Consider the following 13,584-nt stretch of genomic DNA (forward strand, 5'->3'; position numbering starts at 1 on the left):
CAGGGGTCGCGGCGGGCAGCGGCCGCGCTGCGGCGGCGCCACCTGCCGGGCGCGGGGAGGCTGCGAGGCGCTCCGGCAGCCTGGAGGCGGCAGCGCTGCGGCGGAGGCCGAGCCGCTTGCGTTAATGGCGTTCCCCCGGGGTTGGCGGCGGCGCCGAAGGGCGTTGCGAGAACGAGCGCGCAGGTGGGGCAGCAGGGGCGGTGGGGGGAAACCGCGGGCGCTTCGCCCTCCTCATAGGGGCCTCGCGGGCGGGTGAGCACCCAGGCGGTAGCGTGGCCGAGTGGTCTAAGGCGCTGGATTTAGGCTCCAGTCATTTCGATGGCGTGGGTTCGAATCCCACCGCTGCCAAGAAGTTTTTTTGTCGCCGCCATGGTGGCTCCATTTTCGCCGCCGCCCCCGGGAGCGAGGCGGCGGCGGGCTGGGGAGCGGAGGGGGCCGCGGCGGAGGCCGGGCCAGGGCGCCGGCAGGGCCGCGCGCAGGGTGGGCGGCCGGGAAACATTAAAAAACACGATCCGCCGGGAAAGGCGGCTCCGCGCCGTTACATACCGACCGGCTTCGAAGGGGGTCGGAAATGGCGCTTTCAGCAGCCGCTCCGGCTTCCCGCGCCGTCCGGGGGCAGCCTCGCCGCGGAGGGCCCGGCGCCGCCTGTCGCGGAGCCCGGGGACCCGCCCTGGGGCGGGGGGAAGGTGCCACAGCACAGGACCGAGCGCAGCAATTGCACGTGCGTTTTATTTCCCGCCGCGCGCAGTGACACCAGCAAATCACCACACGGAGCCACGCAGCGCGCGCCGCCCCGCGCGGCCGTTACAGGCGCCCGACCCGGCCGTTCGTGGCGGCGGCCCCGCGCCCCCCGCGGCCGCTCCGCCACGTGAGCCGGCAGTGCGGGAGGATTCCTTCGTGCGAGACAAACATCCAACAGTCGCGGCTCCGGTGTGTTTCAGTGATGGTCTTTGGCCTTCACTGTGCTTTACTGCTTAAGAACGGCTACTGATAGGCCAAAATTTTGTTAAGTCTGAAAAGTAACTGCCCGTTTGCTGCGTTGGGGCCAGTGGGTAGCGCGGCGACGGGAGCGATCCGCGGCAGCGGTGCCGTCACTGGCTGCGCGCCGGTTACGCAAGTCAGTGGTGCGTTTCTCTGAAAAAATGCAAAACCGAAAGGCCATCAAATCTTAAAGAAAGAAAGATCAAACTTAAACTAACCATTAAAGAAAGCAAAACTTTGAGGAAGGCGTGATGATTCGGGGCTTCTGGTCTTGTTTTAATGTAGTGGTCCACAGAATCGGCAAATGCAAACTTCTCCGGGTTGTAGCCCAGCTGGTGCCGTGCCTTGTCTATGCGAAACGTGTGGGTTATGGAAATGTTCTGTACCTACAGGGGAAAAAAACCCACAGATATGAATACGCAGGAAACTGAACCAAAGTCTATAAATGGTAGTAAAGATCCAGTTAAAGGAAGATTAAAAACACCATGTCCTATTGACATATCTCACATTGTCCTTCAAACTGTTCACCCAAGAGGAGGATCTTGAAAGCCCAAAGAGGAAGCAAAGGCTGCAAAGCAGTATCTTCTAGTCTTTAAAACATCCACACACACTGTTCTGTACTCTTGTTTGTGTACCTAAGGATACAGATAAAAGCCTAAATACCTTCAAAAATTAGGTTGCATCTGGCCAGCCAAGGCCATATAGGCTACTGGGCCAAGGAAGGAAGAACTGAAGCAGCCTCTCCCAAATTGCAAGCATAAGCTCTTATCTTTCTTCTCAAAGTTATGATAACAAACATGACATATTGCCTAAAATGCACCTGACATACCTCCTTGAAAACTGGAGGCTGAAGAAGTACTGCGGAAATTTGTCTGCTGACAAGCTCAAATTGTGCCTCAGTATAACATGTGCATCCTGTGAGAATTAAGGAGCTGGTATAAACAAGCACGTTACCTCATTTCTGGTCAGCAGAGGTGATAATTCAACAAATGGTTTCAGCATCAGATGAAGATATTCCATTATTATTGCTGCATAACAAAAGATCACTACTTGAGGTAAGAATCGTAAATGGCTATAGCATCATGACTTCAGCATATCTCACCCTGTATTTACAGGGAAGGATAATTGCACGCCTGAGGGCCCTGGGCACCATACTAACATTGACAGGACTACTTGCTTACACAGAGTTGGATTTAATCTTTCATACTTCAGTCAGACTGAATCGGGGGCATGTGTGAAAAGGTTTCAGGGCGGTGGTGGTAGTTCTAGTGAAAAGATCATGGGACATCACAAAAATGTGGTAACGACAAGCCATGCAAAGTTGGGTTCTTAGTTGCACGTGGAGGTTGATTTTGGAGAGGGTGTTGGGTATAGGAGAATAAGAAATTAATCCACGTAAGTAAAGCAGACACTCTTCAGCATATCTCATGAATCAGAGAATTTTACATCTAACTTGCTATATAACTAACTCCACAGAGTTATACATCTGGTAAGGATTTAAAACACATATTAGTGGGACCAATATTATAGTGGGACTAAATATTCTGGTTTTAAGCATGCTGCATAGAGCTGAACTTCACCCCTAACTGCTGTATACTAGATGAGCCCAAAGCATATTCTTTTTATACAGAAAAATAAAAATTATGCATATTATTTTTATACATGAAAATAAAAATTGTGGGGAAATTAAAAAAACCTTAATTAATAATTATATTGCAATAAGAAATGGGGGTAACGTGGGCAGCACAGGGAGAAGTGTTAATAAAATATTTTTACCTGATGCATAAACTAAGGAAGTAGGAATACGTATCCATGGTTTACTGCAACCTAATCTTTCAAACTGAGAGGGATTAAAAAAAATAGTGATTAAAAAAACAAAGTAGAAACCTCAAACAAGTTTTAAAGTTTCAGTATAGAGGATATTTGTGGAAATATTTAGTGATAAAACAGAAAAATGCATCTTTGCTGTTACGATTTAGCTTTTCTTTCTTCAGGGGTTTCCAGTTAAATGTCACATGCAGAAACGATGTAATTTTCAAATGGCAGTCTATGTGAGAAATAATCCCTCGTCCCTCTTTGCCTTAAAAGATGGGGAAAAAAGGATTATAAAAATTGACCCAAGTATTGTGGTGCAGTGATACCCAATTTAACTTTGTGACATTTTTATGGTTTTGAGCCCTTCACTAACAGCAAAATGATCTTTTGAAAATAATATATATTACAGATTAATAATTAGGATTTGTATTTTTTTGTGCCCCCAAAATATTCACTGTTAACAGATGAATGCCCAAGAAATGAAGATGCCATAAAGGCTACTTGAAAGAGGATACTGGTTCAGATGGACCTTTGGCCTTATGTTATATTTTAGGTAGTCTTTTTACAGCGCTGATCACGCTGAAATTCAGGCAGGAATTAAGCCCACATTCAGAACAGCACTCTTGCACCTAAAGCGAACATACCAAATACCTAGCATGCACACAGAAGCCATAGTTGTATACCGTCCAAGAAATTAATGTATTTAAAGTATATCTTGTACGTACTAGTGGAGTTAACCATTCAAAAAGGTTGAATTTTTCACCATCATTAATGAAATACACCTGACCACTCTGTTAAAGAGGTAGAGAAGAAACATGTTAGTAAAAATAATCCTGCATATATGTTGACTTCTTTTCTTTATCTCACCCCTTATAAACAGATTTAATAATTAAAAAATGATATAGCAATATAAAAAGCACATAGATGTACATACAAATCAACAAACTACCTGCATTGTGTTCCAACTGGTTTCCCTTCTACGTGCAATGAAATTGATAGAGAAGTGGTTTATGTGATTAACATACTTTGCTATGAATTATTTATTACAGGTGTGCCTGTAAAGAATGACTATACTGATTTTACTGAGATTACCAACTGCACTTAGAGTGGTGCCACATAGAATTTGTGCCGTTAAATGTACTCATTAAATGGTGGAATATGTTCTGCTCTCAGTCTAGGTAAGGCTCGCTGAAATCCACATGACTCCATCTGTGTAACCAAGGTGTAAGTTACCTCTTTCCATTTTGCTTTTAGAGTTATAGAAAAAGTAGTTTAATCTACTCTGAAAATCTTTCTAATATACTTTTAAGGGTAGTTCTCAGTCAGACAGAAAAGTGTATTTACAATGAGGAAAACAGTTGCAACTACTCTTGAAATAAGTATGTGAAATCTCAGCTGTGCTGAGATGACAGCTCTTACTTACGTATGGTATGGGAAGAACTGATTATCACAGTTCAGAATATTAAGTTTGGATCTATGTACAGTGGAAATAGGGGATAAATTTGCCAGAATTGCCAATTTTGTTTCTGACATATCAGATATTCTTTGCTCCTCTTCCAGAAATGGCAAATATAATATAAAAATGCAAAGAAGGAGATACTCTTAAAGAAAATGAACTGAATCTTCCAACTACTAACACACTGCACAGCCAGTGCTGCCTGGTACCATACTGTTAGGGCATATTTGTCAATCAAAAATACAGACAATATATGCTAAAGGACCATGATACAAACAATTACTGTTACTGCAATAACCCTGCTGGATCCACTGTAAAAATGAAGCTGTGGTGTTTTTATTGTTTACTTACAGCTATGTAGTTCTTTTCAGGAGTGAGAGCATCAGCAGCTAGGATTTGGGCTTGTACAAGGTTCTCCACATGCACCCAGTTCATCTTAGCAGAAGGATCCCCAAACTTGAAGCTAAGTAGCCCTCTCTCAATATTCTTCTGTAGACACAAACATAAAACCACAGCAAGCTGCATTTTTAAGTGAGGTACACTATGCTTTCTCGTCCATCCAAATGTATTTTTTGTCTCCACTTTAAAAAAAGACACAAATCAATTAAAAAGAATCAAGAGAAGAATATATTATAACCAGTTCTGTGAATCTGTGCTGAATAGTGTAAGTAGTAATGGACGTAAATTGCAATGAGATACACTTAGGTTATCTAGTAGGGAAATGTTTCTGATAGGTAAGAATTAGGCTAGACTGCCTACAGGGGATTGCAGTCTCCATCACTGGATGAGGTTCGAATGAATTAGACAGACATTTGTCAGAAATAGTCAAAATATAATTGATCTTGTGCATGGGAGATGGACTACATGACCTCTCAAGGTCCTCTTTCAGTCCTGGTTTTCCTGTAATTCTGTCACTTGCAGAGGATATACCCACAAATGATTTTATAGCAATTCTCTTACACAGATGTAGAAATTATTTTGTTCCAACAATTCATCAGTACTATGATATAACGCATTGGTTTATGGAAAAATATTTTGGGAAGGTGGAAGACATTCTGCTGGAATGTCTCTTCCCTTCTAAACCCAGGTTTTTAAATTACCCAGACTCAGGTGTCCAGCAATAAGTTTATCTCTATCCCTACTAAATAATCCCTCGATAGCAGGTCTGAGGCAGATCAGAAGAGCAGCCCAGCAAAGTTTGCATTGCCTATATTTAGTCTGTAAATAAAAACATGATGTCTTTTTCCAAACTTGTCAATCTATCATCTTGCCTGAATCCTGTCTTTTAAACACAGTACACCCTGAATTTCTAAAAATATACATATATTTTAAGGCTGAGTAAAATGTTGTCTGGAAAGGTAAAATGGAGTTCTGAATGGATCAAAAGTATTCACAAAATTGGATCAAATTTAGCAGTTTTGGCTGGAAAAAAAAAAAGAAGGCAATGTAAAGAAGTATCACTTTTTATTTAATAGGTCCATTCTAGAAACTGCTAAATGTGTCAGTTGCCCAGTGCTTTAAAATGGACTCATAATAAATAAGCTTAAAATTTTAAATGAAAATTTTAAAAGCCAATATTTCTTTTGGGTATAAAGAACACATTTCAGTTTAACTAAAATGACATTTGCCATTTAAAAAAATATTTAAAAGATGACAAAATGGATTTCAGCTGACTTTAACAACATTCCCCACCTCAGCCACAAAACAAAAATATCTATTATGGGGTAAGCTTGAATGTATTCTTTCATCAAAACTGTATGTAACTTTGTATTGTACTGATGCCTTTAAAATAACTGACTCTCATAACTCCGCACGGATCATTTTCTAAACACTGTACTAGCCCTACAATTTAAAAGGGAGCAAGTGAAAAAAAAGAGTAAAACATGAGCACCTTAGCTGTTTGTCCTTTAGTAACCTATTGTACTAGAAGGTGCTTCCGACTCCTTAGCTTGTTTCATTGGATAGTGAAAGCTGTTAATGGTTGAGACTGGAAATAAGATATTTTGTCCTATCTCTTTTCATTAATATTTTAAAACATTTGGTTTAAGTTGCATGCAAACAGACAACTGAAATATCACAGATTGGCCTGAATCTTTATAATTATAGAAAGCATTAAGCTATAAAGCTGGATTTACATGTGCTTGTATTTCAAAAAAGGCTTTTTTAACATACCGTACATTCTTTACAGATACTATATAGCACCTGTTAAAGAGTCAGAATATCTTCAACAGACAGTTGCATTGTTGCCAGATAAGCAGGTCAGTCAGTTCTTAACACTAATAACTGATGCTGTTGTGCACTTATAAAAAATTCTGATGACTAAAAAATTCAAATACATACTGCTAGCCGTGGCAGGTGTCTTTGCTCTTCTGGTCCATAGATTCCTGGTGGGCGAAGAACACATGTATAGAATATACCGCCTCCTAGAAGAATGTATAAGACCGTTCTTAAAGTGATTTTCATATGACTACATGATCATCATTTTTTTTATGTTGTATGAAGGCTCTGCTTTAGGGAACTTACTCTGAAATAAATTAGTTTCACCAGCTTAAAAAATAGTATTCACAAAGAAGTGTTGAATTAATAGTTGGGTATTGTGTTGGCAGAATCACAACATGCAGAATAGTAAGATAAAATCTAGAAAACTCCTGCCAGCAACACTCAAAGCCCTGACATAGTAGGGCTCCTAGGAATTACTAGATATTTCAAACCTTTTGTCTAACCAGTTCTTTGTGCCAAACAATCAACAGATATGCCAACTGTATTGATAGGTTTGCTGATGTGAACAAGTTATTGGTAAAAAAGTTGAATGAAACCAACCTGATGTTACATAAAATTACTGAAGGAAAACAGTGACTCACAAGCAGTACAAGATAGAGCTGAAAGGCTCTTAACAGTAGGACATCCTGCACCCACTGAAACTGCTGTAGAAGCTCTTGATATAACTTCAGTGTGAGAACATAATGACCATCATAAAATCCATATCATCTCCCAAGTATATCAGTTACCTGGTTCATCATCTGCTAGTAATTGTTCTTAATAGTACTAGTATAAGATCTTGATAACATGCACAATACTCAATCCTGCTATGGCACAGAATCAAAATGGGATGTTTGGAACAGTGGCTGATCAAAATACCACTGAATCATTTGAATTCCTTGTACAGATAAACTAGTGTAAGCTTCTAATTTTACTGAGAAATGCAGAACAGTACATTGCTCCTAAAATTAGTGTCTTTGATGTGCAGAGCTGCTGACAGAAGAGGAAATAAGTAAACTTCCTCTCCTCCCTTTTTTTAAACAATAATCCTACTGGGATGAAACACACATCAATAACTTTATATCTCTTTATATTACTCTGCAAGTATCAAGTGAAGCAAGCCTTTTTGGTAAGTTGTCCACAAGCTAAATTTAGCTCAGTATCACTTGGTCACATGGAATCATGTTGCACTTTACATTAATTTGTTTTGCACTGGCAGTTATAGTATCTCACAGGTGAGCTTAAGTATTCAAGTGTATAACTGGCTCCCTCAACATGGAAAACTTTGGGAAGCACTAATAAATAATTCCAGGCTGTAGTATCAGGTGCCTTCTTCAGATTTTAATATATAACTGTAGGGGGGTAAAGATTGAATCAGCATTCATCTTTTACTTATGTTGTGTAATACAGTGACATTAAACACTTCTGTTTAATTTAAAGCTGTCTTCATCTTTTCAATTAAGATAGTGAACTCACTGCTACTATATTAAAAGCTTTTGTTGGCACTATGGGAACTACAAATATTTAAAAGTGATTTTTAAGAGAAAAAAAATCTTACAGTTGGGAGAGTGGTAGGTAACTTTATTTCATATTTGCTGGACAATCTTGTCCACTGAAGGACTGATATAAATTCATGCAGTATGTTAGGGAGGCAGAAGAAGAAGAGGAAGAAGAAGAAGAAGAAGAAGTTCCACTATGAATTCATGCTAACACAAAAGTACCTGCTAGTGCAGTTCCATTAGCTGCTAGTACCATTTGTTCTGCAATTGATTTGGTTCTGGAATAATGATCAACATGCTACAGAGAAAAAGCAAATATCATGTTTTTACCTATTCTTGAAATAACAGAGCAGAGAGGCATCTCTTCTCCATTAGTTTTTACAAAGCAGATGGCAACAAACACCTCAAAATTAAGAAGCTGTGGGGTATTATTTTAGGATAAAACACATACATATTGTTAAGGTAAGCAAGCATTTTTGTTTATGCAAATCCAGTTAATTAATTTTAGTCTATCTGAGAAGTCATAAATATATGTATGCTCTGAATGCTGCCAAGAATGTAATTGAGCAGTACTTTGTAATCTGGATTTCTTTTTAAGGTAATGGAAAAGTCAGAAGCCAAGTTTTGAGGACACTATGATTAGTCTGAATTCTCCTGTTCACTTTCTTGTGGCACACTCCCAGGGAAAATATTACTCAATATTTTTTCTACCCATCTCTACTTCATGAAACACTGAAGTAATGATGGAGAGAGGATGGAGAAAGGAGAAACACACACACGCGCACGCGCACAAAAAAAAAAAGTATGCAAGGCAACCAGAACTACCTTCTGTTTTTTAATTAAATGCCATGTAACCATATAAAAATAGCCTGCTGTCCCATATCAGCACTATATTGAATATATATCATCTTCAATAAGGGAGAAACAGATAAATTGTATGAATAATAAATGGTCATAGAGGCACCAAACCATGTAACACAATCCCTATATTCAAGTGGAATTTTGTTGAAATTAGTGGGAAACTGTATGAGTTATTTTCCAAAATCAATGCCTTGATAGCAAACGAAGAATTTTGAAATTTACATAAAACTGTTGTGTTAAGGTTGCAAACAGCATCTACAAAGAGTGTAAAGAGTATTTTTTTCTTTCTTGGCACTCGATTCTGGCATCAGGGAAAATATGGTCATGAAAATTCCAGGATTTTTCAGAAGTGAGCAAGTAAACAAAGAGGAAACATGAAAAAATAATATAGCCAAAATACCTTTTCTATAGGGAAATATGGCACAGTTTCCTCATCACCATCTTCAATAGAAAGTCCTCCAAAGACCACATTTACTGTACTGGTATATATCAATCTAGGGATGTTCCTTTGTTTGCAGGCTGTGACAATATTAAGTAAATTAGTTGAGTTGAAACTGAAACATGGAAAAAAAAGTTTGTGTGAACTGGCAATGGGTCTTTTCTAAGAAACTCTCCAATCTTAAAAGAGCAAATCCTTCCATTTTATGATCATTTAACATGCAAAGCTTATTTAAATGGCAGATACCAATTGAGAACCAAGTACTTTATAGTGTGGCATGTTCTGATGTGGATACTGTAAGCAAACACAGTGGCTTTGGGAGGGCTGGTACCACCGCGCTGGGATGGGGCTTCAGCTCTACTGAGCTCTACTAGGCTACTAGAGGGGTTTCTTCCTCAGGGGCTGCCCACTACCTGTACACAAGGTATTTTGATAGGAGTAAGGCAGACTGCTGCAAGATACACATGGAAACAGTCAGCTCCTTATGTGGATACAGATTCTTACATGAGGTCAGACATGGTTATGAAAAGCTGAAGCAGCCAGCACTGCAGTGCTGGCTCTCGTATCCCACCTTATGGCAGAATCAAACATAAAAGAAGCAATCATGTTTCCCCATCTTCTGCCAAAAACGTAAAGTATCTGGTGAAAAACAGTGTATGCCAATGTTTCTTTTCTAAGTGGTATGTTTTGATATGCTATACCAACACCCATAGGCAAGGTTAGATACATACCATCAATGATGAATTTTGTTCCATCAATGTTTACAGTTTCAATCTCTTTTCTGTGAAGCTAGGAAAATAGAGAAATTCTGCATTTCTGAATAGTAACACATTTTCAGTTCCCTAGGTGGCTGTTGTAAGTGTCCCCAAATGAAGCAAAAGTAATGAGCTTAGTGCTTTGTTTTTAAAAAAAGCTTGTTTAGACTGACATTGAGACTTCAAGAAGTCAAATTATTACTTTTAAACGACACTTGTATTTTTCTTGTATTTTTACAGACCAGCTAGCCTGAAGCAAAGAGAATCATAATGCTTCTGAACACACATTTCCAGTGGTTACGCATCTTGCAGAAACATGTTAACTATCCATGCTTCAGTAGCACTTCAGTGGCCACTTGGCTGTACCTAGAGTAATTCTGTAAGTATGCACTGCTCAGTTGCAAAAATCTTTAATGAGCTAGCTATCTAGCTAAGGTAATTGTTAAAGTTCTTTTTATTAAATAAGGTAAGAAAGGGGAATGTGCATTTGTAACTTTAATCATACAAAATATGTCTAAGAGCCCTAAATCAAGTACATCCTTACAGCATTTTATCTAAAATGGCAAACAATTAAGACTTGACATACAGCAGTTGTTGTAAATTTATTATTTACTTCATGCTTCACTCCTCCCAGTGAGCTCACAGCTAGGAGTTCAATGTAAAAAGACTTAGGGAAAGATCAGGTTTTGTGGAGGAACCCACCTCCTTTGCCTCTCCTTCTGTCCTCATGGTATTACAGAGCTCTTCAATACCATTTCCAGCTCAAAATCCCTCACAGGCTCTAACTGTTTAAGCCTCTAATTGTGAGGAAGTTATTTTACAACCAGAAAAACTGAACTATAGCCAGACTGCCCACAGTTAGAGCATCAGTTTGCACAGAGCAATTCGCCAAAACAGCACGGGCATGGACTCATGCTCTTAGGATAATCTGAAGAGACAGAGTCTAAAACACAGTGTTACAGCACCAAGTCTCCCAGGCTAACTCAGTGCAGAGAATCACACAGAAAAATAAAAAACTATTTGGACTCACTTGCTCTCTTCCTGACATTCCATATGAAGCTACATGAAAGACACAGTCAGCCCCTTCACAGGCTGCAAAAATGGCATCATAATCCCTGACATCTGCCTGTAATACATATGAAAAGATATTTGGCCTTGAATTCAAAACTGTAGGTTAGCATTTGTTATATAGCAGGTTAGCACAGAGGGAATGCATATACATAGTTGTACTTACTGTGCATCCTGGGACTGAAAACCAGGCCAATTTTAGTATTTGTTGATAGTAACAGGTTTCTTCCATGAAACTCAAAGGACATTAAAAATATTCATTAAGCCTCATAATACCCCAATGAAATACAAAAGTATAATATTAATTTTACAGGTGAATAAGGCACAGAGGAATCAAGTGACTTGGTCATGAGGAGAATTTCAGAGTCAGGAAGAAAGAGAACTACTGTGCTATGCATTAGAAATTTCATTGTTTTCCTTCCATATTTATTTCAGATGCAAATTAAAATCCAGCTGACCAAAAAAAACCGCATAGAATATGCAAACTTTTAAGAAGGTTCTTGACATTTAAGAGTATTTGGATTCTGTGAAAACTAGTAAGACTTTATGGGAAAGAGGTGAATGAACTAATGTTATTTGACTATTGTAAAAATACAGTTTACCATACCTGGATACACACTACTCCATTGGGAATTTCCCAGATAGGCTTGTTTGTGTCATACAGGACAACAGAAGCTCCTGAGTTGGCAAGAGCACATCCCAGCTTGTATCCAAAATAGCCTCCACCTCCTGTCACCACTGCTCTCATACTTTTTTCATTCAGTGCTTCAGCATTTCCACTGAGGTTAGAGTTAGATGTCTGGTGCCAGGGTGTTGCTATCCCACTCAGTATAAATTTTGTGTTATTCCTATGAAGTGAAATACCATCTTCTATTACCAGATACATGTAACAATTTCTTCTCCATGTTGAAAATTGCTCCATAGTGCTCCTGGATGCAGACAATTCCAGTAAGTTTCATGTTAAAAATCTCTACTCGCAGCAGCAAAGTTTTACTTTAACATAACCTGTTTAAGAGAGAGAAAAGATAAAGCATAACACTAGCTACAAATTTTCCAGGCTTCAAAGACTGCTTTTAAAGACCAATTTAAATTTGCTGCTTAGATTGTTTGAGTTTATTTAATCATACTTTTCATATTATACAAACTTTAAAAATTCCTTTTTATAAATTGGCCATTAAAACTTTGAGCATGTACTTCTTTCTATATTATAGCCAACATCCTGAAAACACATAACAATGTTTGCATATTTTGGACTATTTGCAAATGGTATCCAGAATAATCAAAGAAAAACACCAAATTTCCCCTAACTCAGTGTACATGAATGAAGATGTTTTCTGGATGTGGGTCAAAACTGTAATAATGGAACAGATGGGAAGTTTTTATTTGCAGGAGAGAAATTGTTGTTTATGTGACAAGCACCTGGTGGTCTCTGTTCAGTTCACTGTGTTCTGTGTCACAAAAGCTCACAGGTGGCCTTTCGGGGTCACATGTGATATAGAACCTGTACCTGAATTTGTAATCTTAAACTGCCAGGGAAACACAAAAGATGAACAAATCGCATATAGTTTCCATGCTTAAAAATGCAAATAAGACCAAGCAAAACAGCAGAGCAAAACTGCCCCTAGTGCAAAAAGATCTCGAATGCTTCTTCCTCTTGTCCCTGGATTACTGCAAAGAGAGACATCTGATGTTTTCCACCCCATTCTAAGGATCAGTCAACAACTGACTGTAAATTAAGAATATACTGTTTTTATCACTGGCAGTGGTTGGAGTTGAGACATATGAGGCTTTCAGATGGGATAAAGCATGCCCGATTCCTGTATCTTTACTCCTTGCAGAGGACAAGGCTATCAAACCCCTTACTTTTCAGGGGATCTAAAATTAAAAAATTGCCAAGTGACAGAAAGAAAAATCAGGTCAATGAGTATATTAAGAAAAATAATACTGAATCATTTATTTCTGAAACATAGAGGTTCTTTCTCATCCATCAAGTGTTCATCACCGAAAGGCAAAGTACTTTAAAGGTTCTAAATATTAACTATTATTGGAGTTACCCATATCACTTCGTTGTGCCTTAATGAAACATTAAAAGTTATCTGAGAGCCTGCAGGATTCTGTGCATCTCACTTGCAAATTTGTCATGGAAAGCACACGGCGTTTAGAACGAAATACTGGAAGCCCAGGAAACTCGTGCTCCTGGTGGGCTCCTCTGCGGCGGCTCCTGCGAGCACCGAGCCACCGCGCCCACTAACGTTGCTCCCCTGCAGAGGGGGCGCCCGGCAGCGGACGGCGAGGACCTGGGCCGTGCCGCGTCAGGCGAGAGCCGGGGCGGCTCCCCGGCCCCGGAGCGGCTCTCGGGGTTAGCAGCAACAGTACCCCGCGGCGAAGGGAATCGACCCCGTTTGGGCTCTGCCGCCCCTCCTTGCTGCGAGCCGCGGCGCTCGCCCCCGC

At 39.9% G+C, this 13,584-nt stretch overlaps 1 protein-coding gene and 1 non-coding gene across 2 annotated transcripts; one reads left to right on the forward strand and one right to left on the reverse strand.

The window, feature by feature from the left end:
* The first annotated feature begins 266 nt into the window (after positions 1-266).
* On the forward strand, positions 267-348 carry TRNAL-UAG. Its single transcript has one exon. It is a non-coding gene; the product is annotated as a tRNA-Leu (tRNA).
* Positions 349-1,118: 770 nt separating this feature from the next.
* On the reverse strand, positions 1,119-12,092 carry LOC112974347 (putative short-chain dehydrogenase/reductase family 42E member 2). Its single transcript, XM_026083219.1, is given in 12 exon segments — positions 1,119-1,367; positions 1,936-2,009; positions 2,758-2,821; positions 3,522-3,587; positions 4,604-4,741; positions 6,593-6,675; positions 8,233-8,308; positions 9,272-9,390; positions 10,042-10,099; positions 11,096-11,191; positions 11,741-11,980; positions 11,982-12,092. Coding segments are annotated over 12 exon segments (1,374 nt in total).
* Between the last annotated feature and the right edge of the window lie 1,492 nt (positions 12,093-13,584).

This window comes from Apteryx rowi, unplaced genomic scaffold (genome assembly GCF_003343035.1).
Source record: "Apteryx rowi isolate R43461 unplaced genomic scaffold, aptRow1 scaffold_6, whole genome shotgun sequence".
NCBI lineage: Eukaryota > Metazoa > Chordata > Aves > Apterygiformes > Apterygidae > Apteryx > Apteryx rowi.